Source organism: Bombina bombina, chromosome 12, assembly GCF_027579735.1.
Source record: "Bombina bombina isolate aBomBom1 chromosome 12, aBomBom1.pri, whole genome shotgun sequence".
Taxonomy (NCBI): Eukaryota; Metazoa; Chordata; class Amphibia; order Anura; family Bombinatoridae; genus Bombina; species Bombina bombina.
This window is the reverse complement of record NC_069510.1, coordinates 126056547-126080941: the sequence shown is the minus strand read 5'-3', so window position 1 is coordinate 126080941 and position 24395 is coordinate 126056547. Positions and strand designations below refer to the sequence as shown.

General features: G+C 40.9%; 1 protein-coding gene across 1 annotated transcript in view; it reads right to left on the bottom strand.

The window, feature by feature from the left end:
* Nucleotides 1–24395, bottom strand: part of USP20 (ubiquitin specific peptidase 20) — a 213834-nt gene that overhangs the window by 160451 nt on the left and 28988 nt on the right. Inside the window, exon 6 of the mRNA XM_053695835.1 lies at nt 16604–16700. Within this exon, the coding sequence (XP_053551810.1) occupies nt 16604–16700 (97 nt within the window). The remainder of the gene's footprint in view (nt 1–16603; nt 16701–24395) is intronic.

Genomic DNA, 24395 nt, shown 5'->3' with positions numbered 1-24395 from the left:
AGAGAAACCTCTATGACTAAGCACTAAGCGTTCAATTTCCATACCTTCAAATTTAATGATTTGAGATCCTGATGGAAAAACAGCCCTTGAGACAGAAGGTCTGGTCTTAAAGGAAGTGGCCAAGATTAGCAACTGGACATCCGGACAAGATCCGCATACCAGAACCTGTGAGGCCATGCTGGTGCTACCAGAAACACATTCCATGATGATCTTGGAGATCACTCTGGGAAGAAGAACTAGAGGCGGGAAGATATAAGCAGGTTGGTAAAACCAAGGAACTGCTAGCGCATCCATCAACTCCGCCTGAGGATCCCTGGACCTGGACAGCTACCTGGGAAGTTTCTTGTTTAGATGTGAAGCCATCAGATCTATTTCTGGAAGACCCCACATCTGAACAATTTGAAAAAACATCTGGATGGAGCGACCACTCCCCTTGATGTAAAGTCTGACGGCTGAGATAATCCGCTTCCCAATTGTCTACACCTGGCATATGTACCACAGAAATTGGACAAGAGCTGGATTCTGCCCAAGAAAGTATCCGAGATACTTCTTTCATAGCTAGGGGACTGTGAGTTCCACCCTGATCATCGACATATGCCACAGTTGTGATATTGTCTGTCTTAAAACAAATGAACGGTTCTCTCTTCAACAGAGGCCAAACCTGAAGAGCCCTGAAAATAGCACAGAGTTCTAAACTATTGATTGGTAACCTTGCCTCTTGATATTTCCAAACCCCTTGTGCTGTCAGAGATCCCCAGACAGCTCCCCAACCTGACAGACTTGCATATGTTGTGATTACAGTCCAAGTTGGACGAACAAAAGAGGCCCCCTTAACTATACGATGGTGATCTAACCACCAAGTCAGAGAGAGTCGAACATTTGGATTTAAGGATATTAATTGTGATATATTTGTATAATCCCTGCACCATTGATTCAACATACAAAGCTGGAGAGGTCTCATATGAAAACGAGCAACGGGGATCGCGTCCGATGCTGCAGTCATGAGACCTAAAACTTCCATGCACATAGCTACTGAAGGGAATGATTGAGACTGAAGGTTCCGACAAGCTGAAATCAACTGCATTCGTCTCTTCTCTGTTAGAGACAGAGTCATGGACACTGAATCTATCTGGAAACCTAAAAAGGTGACCCTTGTCTGTGGAATCAAGTAACTCTTTGGTAAATTGATCCTCCAACCATGTCTTTGAAGAAACAACACTAGTTGATTTGTGAGAGATTCGGCAGAATGTAAAGACTGAGCTAGTACCAAGATATCATCCAAATAAGGAAACACTGCAATACCCTGTTCTCTGATAACAGAGAGTAGGACACCGAGAACCTTTGAAAAAATCCTTGGAGCTGTCGCTAGGCCAAATGGAAGAGCGACAAATTGGTAATGCTCGTCTAGAAAAGAGAATCTCAGAAACTGATAGTGGTCTAGATGAATCGGAATATGAAGATATGCATCCTGTAAGTCTATTGTGGACATATAATGACCTTGCTGAACAAAAGGCAGAATAGTCCTTATAGACACAATCTTGAAAGTTGGCACTCTTGCAAAACTATTCAAAATTTTCAGATCCTGAAACGGAACTGGTATGATTACCCCTGAAAGCTCTAGATCTGAAACACACTTCAGAAAAGCCTGAGCCTTCACTGGATTTGCTGGGACGTGTGAGAGAAAAAATCCACTCACAGGAGGTCTTACTCTGAATCCTATTCGATACCCTAGAGCAGTGCTTTCCAAACTGTGTGTCGTGACACATTAGTGTGTCGGCAGCAGTGTGTAGGTGCGTCCCTGCTTCAGCACAAATTGTTTGGAATTTAAAATTTTTTGAGGGTTTCTGACTTTCTGCCTGCATGCTATTGCATATCACGTGGTTGACACGTGATTGATACCTAGTGGCTCACAGATCATCTTAATTTATTGGCGCAGCTCAGAAAGAACTGAAACTGTTCCAATTGGCGGCACATTGGCTCCTGACTGCATGTGTAGACTCCTCAATCAGCTCGTGACTGCACGTGTAGTCAGTGAGTGGGACAGCAGTGTGTTTGCAGTGCGGGCAGTAGTCAGTCAGACTCGTAGAGCTCTGAGTGTGGCAGCTTAAACGCTGAGCTGAAGTCAGAAGTCAAAGTGTTGTTTTTTTGCAGCTAGCTCCCAGTAGTGCATTGCTGCTCCTGCTCTTTAAATATGGATAGGAAGTGGAAGCTTAAAAATGCTTGATGATAAAGTGTGAGTGTCTTTGTCTAATATTCCACCAAATATTCAGAAACTGTGTTCATCCCATCAACCTCATACATCTCATTAAAATAGTAAGTAGTATTGGTGTTATTAAACTTTTGTTTAATTCTTGCACATACTTACGGTTACTTGTAAATACATTATTATTATTATATAATTTATGTATGTGTCCATATCTCTTAAAACAAGTTAGTTTAACCTCCTGTTTGCTAGTACAATGGAATTACTGTGTCACAAAATGATGTAGATCTAAAAAGTGTGTCACCAACATGAAAAGTTTGGAAAGCTCTGCCCTAGAGAGACAATACTCGGAATCCATTGATTTTGGACAGAATCTGCCCAAATGGCTTTAAAAAATTTGAATCTGCCCCCCACCAGCTGAGCTGGAATGAGGGCCGCACCTTCATGCAGATTTGGGGGCTGGCTTTGGTTTCTTAAACGGTTTGGATTTATTCCAACTTGAAAAAGGTTTCCAATTAGAACCAGATTCTTTGGGGGAAGGATTGGCTTTCTGTTCCTTATTCTGTTGAAAAGAACAAAAACTATTAGAAGCTTTAGATTTACCCTTGGATCTTTTATCCTGAGGTAATAAAACTCTCTTCCCCCCAGTGACAGTTGAAATAATCAAATCCAACTGAGAACCAAACAAATTGTTACCTTGGAAATAAAGAGATAGTAATCTAGACTTAGATACCATGTCAGCATTCCAATATGTGAGCCACAAAGCTCTAGATCCAACATCAATTTTGATATAAAAAATAGCATCACAGATAAAATGATTAGCATGTTGAAGCAAGCTAACAATGCTAGACAAATCAGGGTCTGTTTCCTGTTGCGCTAAGCTTTCCAACCAAAAAGTTGATGCAGCTGCAACATCAGCCATAGAAATGGCAGGCCTGAGAAGGTAGCCAGAATAGAAATAAGCTTTCCTTAGATAAGATTCAAGTTTCCTATATAAAGGGTCCTTAAGGGAAGTACTATCTTCCATAGAGATAGTAGTACGTTTGGCAAAAGTAGAAATAGCCCCATCAACTTTCGGGATTTTTCCCCAAAACTCCAATCTAACTGCTGGCAAAGGATACAATTTTTTAAACCTTGAAGAAAGAATAAATGAAGTACCAGGCCTATATTCCATTCCTTTGAAATCATATCAGAAATAGCATCAGGAACTGGAAAAACCTCTAGAGTAACCACAGGAGGTTTATAAACAGAATTTAAACGTTTACTAGTTTTAATATCAAGAGGACTAGTTTCCTCAATATCCAAAGTAATCAACACCTCTTTTAACAAAGAACGAATATACTCCATCTTAAAGAGATAAGAAGATTTGTCAGTGACAATATCTGAGGTCGGATCTTCTGAATCAGATAGACACTCATTAGAGTAGGATAATTCAGTATGTTGTCGGTCATTTGAAATTTCATCAACTTTATGAGTAGTTTTAAAAGATCTTTTATGTTTATTAGAAGGTAAAATAGCAGACAGAGCCTTTTGAATCGCATCAGCAATAAAATCTTTTATATTCACAGCGATATCATGTACATTATATGTTGAAGGAACAACAGGCATTGTACTAGTACTGATGGATACATTCTCTGCATGTAAAAGCTTATCATGACAACTATTACATACCACAGCTGGAGATATAATCTCCGCTAACTTACAACAGATACACTTAGCTTTGGTAGAACTGTTATCAGGCACCAGGAATCCAACAGTGGTTTCTAAAACAGGATCAGATTGAGACATCTTGCAAATGTAAGAAAAAAAAACAACATATAAAGCAAAATGATCAATTTCCTTATATGGCAGTTTCAAGAAAAAATGCAAACAGCATAGCCCTCTGAGCATAGAAAAAGGGAAGGGGCATATAGGAAGTGAAGTTTAAATTAATAAATTATTTGGCGTCAAGTATGACGCACAACAAAAAATGAAATTTTTTGGCGCTAACAACATCCGGAAATGACGCAACCTGCGCCATGGCAGACGCAACCTTGTGCAAGGAAATATGGCGTCAACTAAGACGCTGGAAATGATGAATTTGCGTCACCGAACGTACATTCCCGCCAAAAAAAATCTAGCGCCAAGAATGATGCAATAAATATCAGCATTGTGCGGCCTCGCAAATCTAAATTTTGCCCGCGAAATTAATGAAAACAGTCAATTTCGAAGAAAAGACTATACCCCAGGTAAGAAAAAATAACTTCTTAAATATGTTTTTCCCAATTTTGACTCATGGCAAATATAAGTACAATACATATATTTAGAACTTTACATTAATACATAAAGTGACAAACCATAGCTGAGAGTGTCTTAAGTATTGAAAACATACTTACCGAAAGACACCCATGCACATATAGCAGATAGCCAAACCAGTACTGAAAAAGTATCAGCAGAGGTAATGGAATATGAGAGTATATCGTCGATCTGAAAAGGGAGGTAGGAGATGAATCTCTACGACCGATGACACAGAACCTATGAAAAGATTTCCCGCAAGGAAAACCATAGAATTCAATAGGTGATACTCCCTTCACATCCCTCTGACATTCACTGTACTCTGAGAGGAATCGGGCTTTAAAATGTTGAGAAGCGCATGTCAAAGTAGAAATCTTAGCACAAACTTACTTCACCACCTCCATAGGAGGCAAAGTTTGTAAAACTGAATTGTGGGTGTGGTGAGGGGTGCATTTATAGGCATTTAGAGGTTTGGGAAACGTTGCCCCTCCTGGTAGGATTGTATATCCCATACGTCACTAGCTCATGGACTCTTGCCAATTACATGAAAGAAAATCAGCCGATTAGTAAACATGGTTATTTTATCTGCTCTAATCCAAGGTAATCCAGAAAACCTGGCCTGTTGGGGAGGCCTGAGGACAAGTTTGAAAACCAGTGTGCTAGACCAATAGAATAGGGATACTAACCACTAGTATCACTGCAGATTACCATTAGTTTTAAAAAGACGAATAACGCTTCCCTCTCGATAGCACTAAGGGAAGAAGCTCAGCTACGAATGATTTACAAAGATTATTACCCCAAGTCGCTATGTTAAATAGCATCCTACTTGCACCAATGAGTGTGTAAAATATAAACTCAGTGCTCCAGACTTATCACTATTTTTGGCACTGCCCGAAAATCAAGCAATTTTGAAGTCAGCTTCAATTCTGGATTGGTAAAACATTTAAAGTCAAAGTGGGAATCTTACAGATCTGTCTATTAGATTGGGAACCCTCTTTGGGGAGACTCCACAATATACTTCCCCTTATTATTATTATACTAGCTAGGAACTGTATCTTGCAATTATGGACAGACATAAAAGGACTTCCTCTATAATCCAATTCAAGTGCGCCCTCATAAAACAACTGTTCATCGAACAACAGGATGTCAAATTAGATATTAGAAAAAGACTACATCTATGCTTCTGCCCTTTTCCCAAACTGACTTTCTATTGATAGCCTCCTTAAGGGGGGGATGGAGTATCCGATAACAATGGGGGGGAAGGGTTGGAGACTTCAATTTAGGGAGATGAATTGTTAGTGGAAAAACTATATGGAAGGAGACCTTGTTTGACGGACAAGCTAGGTGTGTGTGTGTGGGGGGGGGGGGGGGTAGAGAGAGTCTGTCTATTTTTCCCAACAGTCAACTAGACATCAGGATATATGGGCCCATTTGTTCTATAATATTAGGACTCATTTGTTACACAGGACTTTTAGGTTACTATGTTCTGACATGTTTACTTATTTTTTTTTCTTCTTGTGTTTGCTATTTATATTGAAAAATGTGAGATATGAAAAAGACTGCTCTTGGTGATCTGCACATCACATTCACTTGTACGCATATGAAACTCTTTGTGATCTGCGCATTACATTCACGTGTGCGCATATGAAACTCTTCGTGATCTGCGCATTACATTCACGTGTGCGCATATAAAACTCTTCGTGATCTGCGCATTACATTCACGTGTGCGCATATGAAACTCTTCATGATCTGCGCATTACATTCACGTGTGCACATATGAAACTCTTCGTGATCTGCACATCACATTCACTTGTTCGCATATGAAACTCTTTGTGATCTGCGCATTACATTCACGTGTGCGCATATGAAACTCTTCGTGATCTGCACATCACATTCACTTGTGCGCATATGAAACTCTGCGTGATCTGCGCATTACATTCACGTGTGCGCATATGAAACTCTTCTTGATCTGCACATCACATTCACTTGTTCGCATATGAAACTCTGCGTGATCTGCGCATTACATTCACGTGTGCGCATATGAAACTCTTCTTGATCTGCACATCACATTCACTTGTTCGCATATGAAACTCTGCGTGATCTGCGCATTACATTCACGTGTGCGCATATGAAACTCTTCTTGATCTGCACATCACATTCATTTGTGCGCATATGAAACTCTTCGTGATCTGCACATCACACAATTATATATTGCACATTTGACTCCTTATGCATTTCTCCCACTAGTGCATTGCTGCTCCTTTAACAAAGGATATCAAGAGAAGGAAGCAAATTTGATAATAAAAGAACATTTAAAAAGTTGTTTAAAATTGTATGTTCTGAAAATGTTTGTGTTTCATGTTAATCTGTTCTCAAATTAAAAACTAATTATAGATAATAAGGACAAGTGCCTCATAGTACTTGAGAGATTTCTTACAGAGCTTTTTAAAGGGTGTTCTTGCATCAACTTCACAAGCTTAATCCTGATACTTATATGTCCCTAACTGGCTTCAGTAGAGATCAGACAAGGAACTGCAAAACAATGCTAGTCCTGATTGGCTCCTCCAAATAAAGTAAGTAGTGAGTAGTTTAGCTACGAAAAAACAAAGTGTTAATGCATTCAAAACATTTTTAAACTCACCCAGTATGTTAGTTTATAGTAAGTCGGCAGAAAGTCTTGTAATTACAGGGGGTTTATTGTCTTTAACAAAAAACATAATTTATGTAAGAACTTACCTGATAAATTCATTTCTTTCATATTGGCAAGAGTCCATGAGCTAGTTTCCCAAACCTCAAAATGCGTATAAATACACCCCTCACCACACCCACAATTCAGTTTAACGAATAGCCAAGAAGTGGGGGGATAAAGAAAGGAGTAATAAAGCATCAACAAAGGAATTTGGAAATAATTGTGCTTTATACAAAAAAAAATCATAACCACCATAAAAAAGGGGTGGGCCTCATGGAATATGAAAGAAATTAATTTATCAGGTAAGTTCTTACATAAATTAGGTTTTCTTTCATGTAATTGGCAAGAGTCCATGAGCTAGTGACATATGGGATAGCAATACCCAAGGTGTGGAATTCCACGCAAGAGTCACTAGAGAGGGAGGGATAAAAATAAACAACAGCCATTTTCCGCTGAAAAAATTAATCCACAACCCAAAATATAAGTTATTCTCATAAATGAAAGGAAAAAACTTAAATCAAAAGCAGAAGAATCAAACTGAAACAGCTGCCTGAAGAACTTTTCTACCAAAAACTGCTTCCGAAGAAGCAAATACATCAAAATGGTAGAATTTAGTAAATGTATGCAAAGAAGACCAAGTAGCAGCTTTGCAAATCTGATCAACTGAAGCTTCATTCTTAAAAGCCCAGGAAGTGGAAACTGATCTAGTAGAATGAGCTGTAATTCTCTGAGGCGGGGCTTGACCCGACTCCAAATAGGCTTGATGAATCAAAAGCTTTAACCACAAAGCAAAGGAAACGGCAGACGCCTTCTGACCTTTCCTAGAACCAGAACAAATAGACTAGAAGTCTTCCTGAAATCTTTAGTAGCTTCAACATAATATTTCAGAGCTCTCACCACATCCAAAGAATGCAAAGATCTCTCCAAAGAATTCTTAGGATTAGGACACAAGGAAGGAACAACAATTTCTCTATTAATGTTGTTACAATTCACAACCTTAGGTAAGAATTTAAATAAAGTCCGCAAAACCGCCTTATCTTGATGAAAAATCAGAAAAGGAGATTCACAATAAAGAGCAGATAACTCGGAAACTCTTCTAGCAGAAGAGATGGCCAAAAGGAACAACACTTTCCAAGAAAGTAGTTTAATGTCCAAACAATGCATAGGCTCAAACGGAGGAGCCTGCAAAGTCTTCAAAACCAAATTAAGACTCCAAGGAGGAGAGATTTATTTAATGACAGGCTTAATACGAATCAAAGCCTGTACAAAACAGTGAATATCAGGAAGTTTAGCAATCTTTCTGTGAAATAAAACAGAAAGAGCAGAGCTTTGTCCTTACAAGGAACTTGCAGACAAAACCCTTTTCCAAACCATCCTGAAGAAACTGTAAAATTCTAGGAATTCCAAAAGAGTTTATGAGAAGAACACCATGAAATATAAGTCTTCCAAACTTGATAATAAATCTTCCTAGAAACTGATTTATGAGCCTGCAACATAGTATTAATCACTGAGTCAGAGAAACCGCTATGACTAAGTACTAAGCGTTCAATTTCCATACCCTCAAATTTAATGACTTGAGATCCTGATGGAAAAACGGACCTTGAGATAGAAGGTCTGGCCTTAATGGAAGTAAAAAAATGTAAAAATGAAGCTCTCCAAAATGCCAAAGTTTCAATACTTTATTAGAGAGAGTGCAGAGTCAAACAGCCACGACGTTTCGGGGAACCATGCCCCTTAATCATGTGGTAAGTGATAGTACAGGTACACCTGTTTAAATAGCTCACCTTGGGATTTTAACCCTTACAATCTTGTATTCCACATTCTATAAAATGCAACAGCACCATCTGCTGGTGGAAAGCTAGGTAGACCATGTACAAAAATTAAAAACAAAAACAGCTATGAAGCCCCTATACCAGAACCACATTTACACAAACAATAAACACTGCAATTTATTTATTAGAGCTTATTTAAACAACATTAGGCTCCATGATTTAAAACCAATATTGCAGAATATAAGACACAAGAGCAACACCAGATTAGTAGAACACAGACCAGTCTATCTCTCTATTGAGCCCCCTAGGTTCCAGGGTATCCAACTTAAAAATCCAATAGGATTCACGTTGTTTCAAAAGGATATCCCTATTGCCACCTCTACGGGGGGTCCTAATTTGTTCGATTACCTGGAACCTAAGTTGGCTAATAGTATGACCCATAGCCAAAAAATGATAAGCTACTGGTGCAGTGAATACCTTACACCTGATGTTGCTCTTGTGCTCAGTGATCCGATCCCGTACCCTCCTAGAGGACTCGCCAATGTAGGCTTTCCCACATGGGCATTTGATCATGTAAATAACATAATTGCTATTGCAAGTAAAGTAGTCCCTATAATGAAATTTATAACCACTATGTGGGTGTAAAAAATAGGGACTCTTTATTATAGAATTGCAATTACTGCACCCTAAACAGGGAAAACAGCCCAAATTCTTTTTGGTGATAAACCGCTGAGATAGTGTTCTACCAGGGCCAATGTCAGCTTTAATCAAAGAGTCCCTCAAGCTCTTACTACGCTTATATGCTGGCATAGGCATTTGGTCAAATTCAACAACCTCCGAATTGCAATCTTTCAGGATACCCCAATGTTTTCGGATAATTTTCCAAACCTGATCACTTTGTCTGGAAAATTCAGATACAAAAATCATTCTCTTTGAATCTTTTTTAGAAGACAACCCAGGTTTTAACAATGATTTTCGATCCAATTGGGACACCTGATTGATGGTGTCAACAATAAGATCTCTGGGGTATCCACGTTGCACAAATTTGTCACCCATTTCTGAAAGTCGCAAGGGTACTAACGATTCCTCTGCAACTATGCGCTTAACTCTAAGCAATTGACTCTTTGGCAATGATTTGACTAGTGAAGGATGATGTGCACTGCTATATAATAGCAGGTTATTCCTATCAGTTTTCTTGCTGAAAATATCAGTCTTGAAATTGCACCCATCCTTCAAAACAGTCACATCCAAAAAATCAATTGAAATTTCGCTATAAGTAAGTGTAAACTTAATACTGTTTGTCGAATCATTTAACTCCCTAACAAAAAGTTCAAGGGTTCCAACGCTGCCCAACCATATGCCGAAAATATCATCAATGTAGCGCCACCAGGTGGCGCCACACTGACGAAATAAATAATTTTCAAAAACAAATTTTTCTTCAAAAAGATTCATAAAAATATTTGCATAGTTAGGGGCAACGTTGGAGCCCATGGCTGTACCCTGTAACTGAAGGTAAAAAAAGTCTTCAAATAAAAAATAATTGTTAAAAAGTATAATTTCCAACAGTTGCATAATAAACCAAATCTGTGAAATGGAATATAAACCAGAAGTAAAAAGCGCATGTTTAACAGCCCCCAGACCGCTCTCATGGGTGATAGAGGTATATAAACTTGTCACATCCAGACTGAAAAGAATGAATTTATCAGTCTGGAGTTGCAAGTTGTTCAATTTGACCAAAAAATCATTAGTATCTTTAATGAAAGTACTTGACTGCTCCACCAGGGGTCTCAAAAGTTTATCCAAGAACATGGATATCCCTGAGAACACAGAGTTAGTTCCAGCCACAATCGGTCGCCCAGGTGGAGCAGTCAAGGACTTATGAATTTTGGGCAGTACATATAGTACTGGCGAGATCGGATCTTTAACAATAAGATATTTAGCTGTTTTATCATCAATGATGCCATTGTTAAGTGCAAATTTAACAGTGACAGATATCTCTTTAGTAATCTTAGATAGAGGATTAGCGGCAATTTTTTTATATACATTCCCAGCACTTAACTGACGATAAACCTCAGACCTATAGTCAGTTTTGTTCAAGATCACAGTAGCACCGCCCTTATCAGCTTGCTTTAAAACCACCTTGTCATTAGATTTAAGTGACTTCAGGGCAAGATGGTCAGCTGCTGTGAAGTTGACAAAAACAGATTTCACCTTATGCTTCTGTTGAGAAACCTTAGACTGCAGTTTCTGTACGTCCAAAAGGACAAGTTTCTCAAAAGTAGCAATGCTATGATCAGTGACCACAGGATAAAATGAACTCTTATTAAACAACCCCACATTCTTAATGCTTAAAGTGTTAGTTTTATTGACACATTTCTCAGCAAGGTCAGAGCTAACAGCAGTGATACCAATATCGCTATTAGACTGTGATAACCCCTTATCCTTACTACAATGCCAGAATTTTAATCTTACATTTCTGAAAAATTTATGTAAATCCTTGTTAAGGTTAAAGAAATCACAGTCACTCAATGGGCAAAACGATAGTCCTTTTTGCAGAACATCCGCTTCCCTTGGATCAAGCGGGCAATCAGATATGTTGACCACTATATCTTCTTGCGTGCCCTGGTAATCCTGTTGGTTAACGCTCTGTTGGTCTTGTTTACCTTGGTTGCCTTGCTTGTGCCCCCGATGTTTCCGGCCCCTTCTCCTGCACTGTCGGAGGCCTCTGTTTGTAAAAAATCAGAGGATGAGTCGGAGCTGCTGCCTGACGCTGCGTTGCGTCGCTGTTGCCTTCTCCTTGCGCCGGAAGTGACGTAGCGCTCTTTTCCCATAGGGTCATATACCCAGCGGTAAATTCGATTGGAGGAATAATCCTCAGAGTCCCTTTGGAACTTTAACCTCTTCCTTTCCTCGATCGTAGCTCTCATCTCAGTGAGTAATTCTTTATTAGCAGATATTAGTTTGTCCCATTCATCTGTAGAAATGCTCTGACGAATTTCCTCCTCCAATGTAGCAATGGCCACTTTGATGTTATTGAGGTCAATCTGTAAATATTCTACTGTGAGGACAATCAGGTCAAAGGAGCATTTGTTTAAAATCTGCTCAAACTTCTTGCAATACTCCTGATTGTCCTTCAACAGTGTCGGTCTAGTGTTCATCCGTAAACCCCTGGGAATCCTCTTAACTCTGTGGTATTCGGCCAGAGTAGTGGCGTGGAGGTCATATGCCAGCTGCCTCTTAGTTAATTTCTCATACTCATTACTTGCCATTTGTTTAGGTGCAGTGTGTAGAAAATTCCGTGATCCTTTCACCAGTGTAGTGATTCTAGAGGCTTCAAATTCTGTGTAGGTAAAAGTTTGTGACCCTGCAGGCTCCTCTTGGCTTAACATCTTGCAAACAGGCTTGGTAGTGCACGGATGAAGTAGTGAAAAAATGACAAAATAGTGCAATACATCCAGCAGCAATACTCACAGGTCAGAGCTTCAAGGAGTCACTACAAAACTCCCCAACAATAGTAAAAAAATGTAAAAATGAAGCTCTCCAAAATGCCAAAGTTTCAAAGCTTTATTTTAGAAAGTGCAGAGTCAAACAGCCACGACGTTTCGGGGAGCTATGCCCCTTAATCATGTGGTAAGTGATAGTACAGGTACACCTGTTTAAATAGCTCACCTTGGGATTTTAACCCTTACAATCTTGTATTCCACATTCTATAAAATGCAACAGCACCATCTGCTGGTGGAAAGCTAGGTAGACCATGTACAAAAATTAAAAACAAAAACAGCTATGAAGCCCCTATACCAGAACCACATTTACACAAACAATAAACACTGCAATTTATTTATTAGAGCTTATTTAAACAACATTAGGCTCCATGATTTAAAACCAATATTGCAGAATATAAGACACAAGAGCAACACCAGATTAATGGAAGTAGCCAAGGCTGGCAACTGGACATCCTAACAAGATCTGCATACCAAAACTTGTGAGGCCATGCTGGAGCCACCAGCAGCACAAATGATTGTTCCGTGATGATTTTGGAGATCACTCTTGGAAGAAGAACTAGAGGCGGGAAAATATAAGCAGGTTGATAACACCAAGGAATTGTCAATGCATCCACTGCTTCCGCCTGAGGATCCCTGGACCTGGACAGGTACCTGGGAAGTTTTTTGTTTAGATGAGATGCCATCAGATCTATTTCTGGAAGCCCCCACATCTGAACAATTTGAGAAAACACATCTGGGTGGAGAGATCATTCTCCCGGGTGTAAAGTCTGACGACTGAGGTAATCTACTTCCCAATTGTCTATACCTGGGATATGAACCGCAGAAATTATACAGGAGCTGGATTCCGCCCAAACAAGTATCCAAGATACTTCTTTCATAGCTTGAGGACTGAGTCCCACCCTGATGATTGACATATGCCACAGTTGTGATATTGTCTGTCTGAAAACAAATGAACGGTTCTCTCTTCAACAGAGGCCAAAACTGAAGAGCCCTGAGAATTGCACGGAGTTCCAAAATATTGATTGGTAATCTCGCCTCTTGAGATTTCCAAACCCATTGTGCTGTCAGAGATCCCCAAACAGCTCCCCAACCTGAAAGACTTGCATCTGTTGTTATCACAGTCCAGGTTAGACGAACGAAAGAGGCCCCTAAAATTATACAATGGTGATCTAACCACCAAGTCAGAGATAGTCGAACATTGGGATTTAAGGATATTAATTGTGATATCTTTGTATAATTCCTGCACCACTGGTTCAGCATACAAAGCTGGAGAGGTCTCATATGAAAACGAGCAAAGGGGATCGCGTCTGATGCTGCAGTCATGAGACCTAAAACTTCCATGCACATAGCTACTGAAGGGAATGACTGAGACTGAAGGTTCCGACAGGCTGCAACCAATTTCAAACGTCTCTTGTCTGTTAGAGACAAAGTCATGGACACTGAATCTATCTGGAAACCTAAAAAGGTTACCTTTGTCTGAGGAATCAAAGAACTTTTCGGAAAATTGATCCTCCAACCATGTCTTTGAAGAAACAACACTAGTTGATTTGTGTGAGATTCTGCAGAACGTAAAGACTGAGCGAGTACCAAGATATCGTCCAAATAAGGAAATACCGCAATACCCCACTCTCTGATTACAGAGTGTAGGGCACCTAGAACCTTTGAAAAGATTTTTGGACCTCTCGCTAGGCCAAAAGAAAGAGCAACAAATTGGTAAAGCTTGTATAGAAAAGAGAATCTCAGGAACTGATAGTGATCTGGATGAATCAGAATATGAAGATATGCATCCTGTAAGTCTATTGTGGACATACAATGTCCTTGCTGAACAAAAGGCAGAATAGTCCTTATAGTCACCATTTTGAAAGTTGGCACTCTTACAAAACGGTTCAAAATTTTCAGATCCAGAACTGGCCTGAATGAATTTTCTTTCTTTGGGACAATGAATAGATTTGAATAAAACCCCAGACCCCGTTCCTGAAACTAAACTGGCATGATTACCCCTGATAACTCCAGGTCTGAAACACACTTCAGGAAAGCCTGAGCATTTACTGGGTTTGCTGGAATGCGTGAGAGAAAGATCTTCTCACAGGCGGTCTTACTCTGAATCCTATTCTGTACCCCTGAGAAACAATACTCTGAATCCAATGGTTTTGGACCGAATTGATCCAAACATCTTTGAAAAATTTTAATCTGCCCCCTACCAGCTGGGCTGGAATGAGGGCCGCACCTTCATTTATTCCAATTTGAAGAAGGCTTCCAATTCGAAGCAGATTCCTTGGGGGAAGGATTAGGTTTCTGTTCCTTATTTTGTCAAAAGGAACGAAAACGGTTAGAAGCTTTAGATTTACCCTTAGGTCTTTTATCCTGAGGCAAAAAAAACTCCCTTTCCCCCAGTGACAGTTGAAATTATTGAATCCAACTGAGAACCAAATAATTTATTACCTTGGAAAGGTTGCTGGTCATTTGAAATTTCATTAACCTTATGAGAAGTTTTAAAAGACCTTTTACGTTTATTAGAAGGCGGAATGGCAGACAAAGCCTTCTGAATAGAATCAGAAATAAATTATTTTAAATTTACAGGTATATCTTGTGCATTAGATGTTGAGGGAACAGCAACAGGTAATGAACTACTACTGATGGATGCATTCTCTGCATATAAAAGTTTATCATGACAACTATTACAAACCACAGCTGGAGGTATAACCTCCACAAGCTTCAAGCTTACAACAAATGCACTTAGCTTTGGTAGAACTGTTATCAGGCAGCAGGGTTCCAACAGAGACTTCTGAGACAGGATCAGATTGAGACATCTTGCAAATGTAAGAGAAAAAAACAACATATAAAGCAAAATTATTAATTTCCTTATATGGCAGTTTCAGGAATGGGAAAAAATGCAAACAGCATAGCCCTCTGACATAGAAAAAAGGCAGGAGGCAAATAGGAATGGGGTCTTAAATAATGAAAATATTTGGCAACAAATATGACGCACAACAAACAGAAATTTATTTATTTTTTGCCGCCAAAAACGTCCGGAAATAACACACTCGCGTCACAGATGACGCAACCTTGTGAAGGACCCGACGTCTACTAAGACGCCAGAAATGACGAATTTTGCATCAATGAACGTAACTTCGCGCCAAAAATGACGCAATAAACTTTGGCATTTTGCACCCTCGCGAGCCTAATTCTGTAAAAAAGCAGTCAAATGAAAAAGAGACTATACCCCAGGTAAGAAATATTTTTTCCCTAAAAAAATGCATTTCCCAGATATGAAACTGACAGTCTGAGTCTGCAAAAGGAAATATACTGAAACCTGAATCATGGCAAATATAAGTACAATACATATATTTAGAACTTTATATAAATACATAAAGTGCCAACCATAGCTGAGAGTGTCTTTAAGAAATCAAAACATACTTACCAAAAGACACCCATCCACATACAGCAGATAGCCAAACCAGTACTGAAACGGTTATCAGTAGAAGTAATGGAATATGAGAGTATATCGTCGATCTGAAAAGGGAGGTAGGAGATGAATCTCTTTGACTGATAACAGAGAACCTATGAAATAGATCCTCGTGAGGAAAACCATTGAATTCAATAGGTGATACTCCCTTCACATCCCTCAGACATTCACTGTACTCAGAGAGGAATCGGGCTTCAAAATGCTGAGAAGCTCATATCAACGTAGAAATCTTAGCACAAACTTACTTCACCACCTCCATAGGAGGCAAAGTTTGTAAAACTGAATTGTGGGTGTGGTGAGGGGTGTATTTATAGGCATTTTGAGGTTTGGGAAACTTTGCCCCTCCTGGTAGGATTGTATATCCCATACGTCACTAGCTCATGGACTCTTGCCAATTACATGGAAAAAAAAAAGGTGTCTCTTCTTTCAAACAAAGGGTCAGCTGACCATCTAGACAGCTTTTTCAGATAATGGCACACTAGACAAGCTACTTATTACATTATACCTATAAAATATTTATTTATTATCAGTTATGAGAAGTCTCTTCTGTTGTATGTTGAAATGAACAAAAACAAAATACAGGAGAGGCTGGTACATGGATGGAACATATAAAAAGAGACAACGTGTGAATAAATAGAATACGGTTATAAAAGAGCTAAACCAGTAATGAGCTATGAAGGTTAGTTGTGCACTTACCTCTGGGCTTCAGGTCATCGTCATCACTCTCTGACTCTCCATCATCTGCCACAGCAATAGGGACAGACTTCAGTGGATTAGATGGAGGTGGCAGGTCCTGTTCAGACAATGGGAAGTAACTGAGTGCTGACACACAAGCAAGGGAAAATAATATATTGTAGGTACAAAAGCTAGGTAAAATAATCTATTGTAGACACACAAGCTAGGGAACAATCTATTGTAGACACACAAGCTAGGGAACATTGTAGACAACAAAAAGACAGGGAACATAATCTATTGTAGGTACAAAAGCTAGGGGAAATGATCTATTGTAGGTACACAAAACAGGAAAATATTCTATTGTAGGTACACAAGACAAGAAAATAATCTATTGTAGGTACACAATATAGTGAAATAATCTATTGTAGACACACAAGACAGGAAAAATAATTTATGGTAGGCACACAAGATAGGGAAAATAATCTACTGTTGGTACACAAGACAGGAAAATAAACTATTGTAGGCACACAAGCACGGGAAAATAATCTATTGTAGACACAAAAGATAGGGAAAATAATCTATTGCAGGCACACAATATAGGGAAAATAATCTATTGCAGGCACACAAGATAGGGAAAATAATCTATTGTAGACAAACAAGATAGGAAACAATCTATTGTATTCAGGGAAAGGTGTAGTAAAAAAAGAGCACTGGGAAGCCAATACCAAAATTGGGTAGAACAATTTGTTAATGCTGTAGCAAGTGGAACAAGTGGAGGAAAAAGGAAGTTTGGGATGGTATATACATGAGCTCTATATTGGCACTATAGGTAGTCCTAGATTGTTTAGATTTTTCTACTGACCCAAAAAATCATTTATTGAATAAAAGTGTTTTGTGCAAAGAATATATGTAAATGAATGTCATAAAATATCATATAAAGATATAAAAAAGAAAATTTATACTTACCTGATAAATTTATTTCTTTTTTGACACGATGAGTCCACGGATCATCTTAATTACTAATGAGATATTCACCTCCTGGTCAGCAGGAGGCGGCAAAGAGCACCACAGCAGAGCTGTTAAATAGCTCCTCCCTTCCCTCCCACTCCAGCCATTCGACCGAAGAAAAATAAGATAAGGAGACTCATACTGTAATGCTGAGAGCTCTGACACTCTTCGAGCAGAAGAAATAGCAACAAGAAATAAAACTTTCCAAGATAACAACTTAATATCTAAGGAATGCATGGGCTCAAATGGAGAACTTTGAGAACTAAATTAAGACTCCATGGAGGAGTAACTGGTTTGAATACAGGCCTGATTCTGACCAAGGCCTGACAAAATGATTGTACATCTGGGACATCTGCCAGACGTTTGTGTAACAAAATAGATAAGGCCGAGATTTGACCTTTCAGGGAACTTGTAGATAATCCCTTCTCCAAACCCTCTTGGAGAAAAGACAAAATTCTAGGAATCCTAACTCTACTCCATGAGTAGCCCTTGGATTCGCACCAATAGAGATATTTACGCCAAATCTTATAGTAAATCTTTCTAGTTACAGGCTTACGAGCCTGAATCATGGTCTCTATGACAGAGTCAGAAAACCCCCGCTTGGATAAAATTAAGCGTTCAATCTCCAAGCAGTCAGCTTCAGAGAAACTAGATTTGGGTGAAGAAAGGGCCCCTGAATTAGAAGGTCCTTCCTTAACAGAAGTCTCCAAGGTGGCAGAGATGCCATCTCCACCAGATCTGCATACCAAATCCTGCGAGGCCAAGCCGGTGTTATGAGGATCACTGATGCCCTCTCCCGTTTGATTCGAGCAATGACCAGAGGAAGAAGAACATACGGAGGGAATAGGTATGCTAGACTGAAGGACCAAGGGACAGCCAGAGCATCTATCAGCTCTGACTGGGGGTCCCTGGACCTCGACCCGTATCTCGGGAGCTTGGCATTCTGTCGGGATGCCATGAGATCCAATTCCGGCTGACCCCACTTGAGAATCAGGTTTGTAAAACACTTCTGGATGGAGTTCCCACTCCCCCGGATGAAAGGTCTGCCTGCTCAGGAAATACACCTCCCAGTTGTCCACCCCTGGGATGTGGATCACCGACAGACAGCAAGAGTGGACTTCCGCCCACTGGATTGTTTTGGCTACCTCGGTCATCGCTAAGGAACTCCTTGTTCCTCCCTGATGATTGATGTAAGCCACTGAAGTTATATTGTCCGACTGGAACCTGATAAACCGGACCGAGGCTAACTGGGGCCAGGAGAGAAGAGCATTGAAGATCGCTCTCAGCTCCAAAATGTTTATAGGAAGAACAGACTCTGACTGAGTCCAAACTCCCTGAGTCTTTAGGGAGCCCCAGACTGCTCCCCACCCTAGAAGGCTGGCGTCTGCTGTCACAATCACCCAAGATGGTCTGCAAAAGCAGGTTCCCTGGAAGGTGATCCGGAGACAACCACCATTGCAAAGAATCCCTTGTCTCCTGCTCCAGAAGTATTCGAGGAGACAAGTCCGCATAATCTCCGTTCCATTGCCTAAGCATGCTTAACTGCAGAGGTCTGAGATGGAACCGAGCAAACAGGATGATGTCCATTGCCGCCACCATCAGCCCAACTACTTCCATGCACTGAGCCACTGACGGCCGAGGAGTGGACTGAAGGACTAGGCAAGTATTGATAATCTTTGATTTCCTGACTTCTGTCAGAAAAATCTTCATAGACAGGGAATTTATTATGGTTCTTAAGAAAGTTACCCTTGTACTTGGAACCAAGGAACTCTTTTCCAAATTTACCTTCCAACCGTGAGATCGCAGGAAGGATAGTACCATGTCCATGTGGAATCTTGCTTGTTGTAAGGATGGCGCCTGGAATAGGATGTCGTCCAGATAGGGCACTGCAATGCCCCGTAACCGAAGCACTGCCAACAGCGATCCCAGAACCTTTGTGAAAATTCTGGGAGCAGTGGCAAGACCAAAAGGAAGAGCCAAGAACTGGAAGTGTTTGTCCAGAAAGGCAAATCTTAGGAACTTGTGATGATTCTTGTGAATGGGAACATGCAGGTACGTGTCCTTTAAATCCACTGTTGTCATAAATTGACCTTCTTGGATCAAAGGAAGAATGGAACAAATAGTTTCCATCTTGAAGGACGGTACTCTGAGAAATTTGTTTAGACTCTTGAGGTCTAAAATTGGTCTGAAGGTTCCCTCTCTTTTGGGAACCACGAACAGATTGGAATAAAAACCTTGACCCTGTTCCTGTATTGGAAAGGAAACAATCACTTCCAGGTCGGAGAGGTCTCCTGCACAATGTAGGAACGCCTCTCTTTTGTCTGGTCTGCAGATAACCTTGAAAGCAGAAACCTGCCTCTGGGAGGAAAACATTTGAACTCCAATTTGTATCCCTGGGACACAATTTCTATTGCCCAGGGATCCTGAACATCTCCATGCAGGTTTGGACTGTTCCTGCTTGGAAGTGGAAGAAGAAGAAATTCCTTTGAAATTTCGAAAGGAACGAAAATTACTGCAGATAACCTTGAAAGCAGAAACTTGCCTCTGGGAGGAAAACTTTTGAACTCCAATTTGTATCCCTGGGACACAATTTCTATTGCCCAGGGATCCTGAACATCTCCATGCAGGTTTGGACTGTTCCTGCTTGGAAGCGGAAGAAGTAGAAATTCCTTTGAAATTTCGAAAGGAACGAAAATTACTTTGCCGTCCTTTCTGTTTGTTTCTCTTATCCTGAGGGAGAAGATGACCTTTACCTCCCGTTATATCAGAAATAATCTCCGTCAGTCCAGGTCCAAACAAGGTCTTCCCCTTCAAAGGAATAGCTAGAAGCTTAGACGACACATCCGCAGACCAAGGCTTTAACCATAAGGCTCTGTGGGCTAGAATAGAGAAGCCCGAAATCTTTGCTCCCAATTTAATAACTTGAAGGAAAGCATAATTATTAAAGGAATTAGCTAGTTTAAGAGCCTTTATCCTATCCTGGATTTCGTCCAAAGAAGTTTCCGTCCTGATAGCATCAGATAATGCATCAAACCAATATGCTGCCGCACTGGTGACGGTAGCAATGCACACAGCTGGTTGCCATTGTAACCCCTGGTGTACATACATCTTCTTGAGTAAACCCTCTAACTTCTTGTCCATAGGGTCCTTGAAAGCACAACTATCCTCTATGGGAATAGTAGTTCTCTTAGCTAAGGTGGAAACGGCTCCTTCCACCTTTGGAACTGTTTGCCAAGCCTCTTTAATATGGTCGGCTATGGGAAACATCTTTTTAAATATAGGAGATGGAGAAAAAGGAATACCCGGCTTCTCCCACTCCTTAGCAATGATCTCAGAAGCGCGGTCTGGGACCGGAAACACGTCTGTCGAGGAAGAAACCTCAAAATATTTGTTCAGCTTACTGGACTTCTTAGGAACAACCACAACCGTGGAGTCACTGTCGTCCAAAGTAGCTAAAACCTCCTTAAGTAACAGGCGGAGGTGTTCTAGCTTAAACCTGAAAGATACAACTTCAGTATCAGCAAGGGGGGATTACGCTTTCCGAATCTGAAATTTCGCCTTCAGATGCTACTACGGTATCCTCCTCCTCAGGCTTCTGGGAGGGGATCTCCGAAATCGCAACAACTGCGTCAGAAACGTCGCTTACTGATCTGATTTTCCTCTTACGCTTGCCCTACAACATTGGAAAGGCAGACAGCACATCAGAAATTGTAGAAGACATGAGAGAAGCGATGTCTCTTAAAGTAACTCCAGCGGGAGCAAGAGAGGAAGCGCAGGGCACTGCTTGTGAGGGCAGTAACATTTGGGACGCTTGGGGAGACAGATACGGCATATATTGAACCTCGTCATTAGACTTGTGGACAACATCCGCTTTAGATAAAGTTGGCTCATAAAAAATCTTATCCCTATAATTTAAAGTCCTCTCAATACATGAGGAACAGAAAGGGATTGGTGGTTCCACAGTGACATCAAAACATAAAGAGCAAGAGACATCCTGCAAGGCCTCTTGGTCCATTCTGATCACAGTAACACAAATAAAAATTAAAGACCTTAATTTTGTAACAAGAAAATTTAAATGCAAAAAACATTACTGTGCCTTTAAATTTAAAAGTGAAACTTCTTTACTGAGAAAAACGCTCTTAAAAGACTAGAAAATAAATACTGACACCCCTACACCTCAGCAGTCCTGCTGAGGTGCCTACCTGACTCCTGGACCTGATAACCTCTTTCACTCTTAGGCCACAATCCGGACTTAACAGGGGAACGTCACAGCACTGTTACGGTACAAAATATAAACGCTTTCCCTGCTCCGTTCCTAGAAACGCATGTACTTAGCTAAGAATCATGCACTTCTAGGCAAGAGACTGTTCCGAGACTCTCTGTGTCCCGTTATGAGTAGCAACACCGAGGCGCAGAGAAAAGGCGTGCAAATGGAAGACCCGCCCATCGTGGGGGCGTTTCTAGCATAATATCCTCTCTCGGTCGGCATTTTGCTTTAGATAAGCCCACGAGAAAGTAAAAAAAAAAAACACCTGAGCCATTAAGAACCGTGTCTCCCAGCCCCAGTGCCTGCATGCCGTTTTGTTTCCCTCAGACTCTGAGAGTATACGTGTCCCCAACAATAAAGCGCAAATCCTATTATCACTTATATTGTGTGTGCATAGAAGTAAAGTGCATCCCTTTTCTCTTCTGAGTGACTTAGCCCCAGAATATAAACGTGGCACTTACCTCATATGTCTGCCAAACAGCCAGGCAGATCACCAGGTATAAGAGGTCCTTTCCCTCCCATGGACCTGAGAAAAAGAAGAAATTCCTGAGTAAATATCCCTCAGGTATTCATGATTAGGGCAGCATCAATTTATGGGAGGCGCAGTGAGAATTATGTCCCACAAGTTCCCATTGCTCTAAAGCCACCACTGCTCTACTGAAGAGACCGATATGGACTACGGCTACACCCTAGGACAAAGCAGTACAATCTTGCACCACTTTAAAAACAATAAACTCTTGATTGAAGAATCTATACTAACACCTCACTTTACCACTTCCTATCACTAACGTAGGCAAAGAATGACTGGGGTGGGAGGGAAGGGAGGAGCTATTTAACAGCTTTGCTGTGGTGCTCTTTGCCGCCTCCTGCTGACCAGGAGGTGAATATCCCATTAGTAATTAAGATGATCCGTGGACTCATCGTGTCATAAAAAAGAAAGAATCTATTGTAGACAAACAAAAGAGAAAATAATCTAGTGTAGGTACACAAAATAGTGAAAATAATCTAGTGTAGGTACACAAATTAGAGAAAATAATCTAGTGTAGGTACACAAGTTAGGGAAAATAATCTATTGTAGACATACAAGCAAGGGAAAATAATCTATTATACACACACAAATTAGGAAAAACAATCTAGTGTAGGCAGACAAGCTAGGAAATATCTAGTTAAGACACACAAGCAAGAGTAAATCTATTGTACACACACAAGCTAGGAAAAATAATCTAGTGTAGGAACAGAAGCTAGGAGAACCAATCAATTGCAGAAAAAAAGCCAAAGAAAACAAACTAGTATAGACACACAAGATAGGTCAACCAATCAAGTGCAGACACACAAGCTACAGGAACTAATCTAAAGCAGACGTGCACGCTAGCAGAAGCAATAAATTGCAGACACACAAGGCACAGAAACCAATCTAGTGCAGACGAACATATAAGCCAGGACAGCTAAACTAGTACATACACACCTAAGACAGGGCAACTGATCTTGTGCATATACACAAGCTACAAAATTTAAACTAAAGTAGATGCACACAAGCCATGGGCACTAACCTAGTGCAGCCACGCACAAGCCATGGGCACTAACCTAGTGCAGCCACGCACAAGCCATGGGCACTACCCTAGTGCAGCCACGCACAAGCCATGGGCACTACCCTAGTGCAGCCACGCACAAGCCATGGGCACTACCCTAGTGCAGTCACGCACAAGCCATGGGCACTACTCTAGTGCAGCCACGCACAAGCCATGGGCACTACCCTAGTGCAGCCACGCACAAGCCATGGGCACTACTCTAGTGCAGCCACGCACAAGCCATGGGCACTACTCTAGTGCAGCCACGCACAAGCCATGGGCACTACTCTAGTGCAGCTACGCACAAGCCATGGGCACTACTCTAGTGCAGCCACGCACAAGCCATGGGATTAAACCTAGTGCAGACACACAAGTCATGGGATTTAACCTAGTGCAGACACACAAGCCATGGGCACTACTCTAGTGCAGCCACGCACAAGCCATGGGCACTACCCTAGTGCAGCCACGCACAAGCCATGGGCACTACTCTAGTGCAGCCACGCACAAGCCATGGGCACTACTCTAGTGCAGCCACGCACAAGCCATGGGCACTACTCTAGTGCAGCCACGCACAAGCCATGGGATTAAACCTAGTGCAGACACACAAGTCATGGGATTTAACCTAGTGCAGACGCACAAGTCATGGGATTTAACCTAGTGCAGACACACAAGCCATGGGCACTACTCAAGTGCAGACGCACAAGTCATGGGATTTAACCTAGTGCAGACACACAAGCCATGGGTACTACTCTAGTGCAGAAGCACAAGTCATGGGATTAAACCTAGTGCAGCCACACACAAGATATGGGAAATAATCTAGTGCAGATGCACAAGCCATGGGCATTACTCTAGTGCAAACACACAAGTCATGGGATCTAATCTAATGCAGACACACACAAAACATGGGCACTCATCTACTGCAGACACACAATGATGAGGAACCAACCTGGTGCAGACACACACAAGCCAC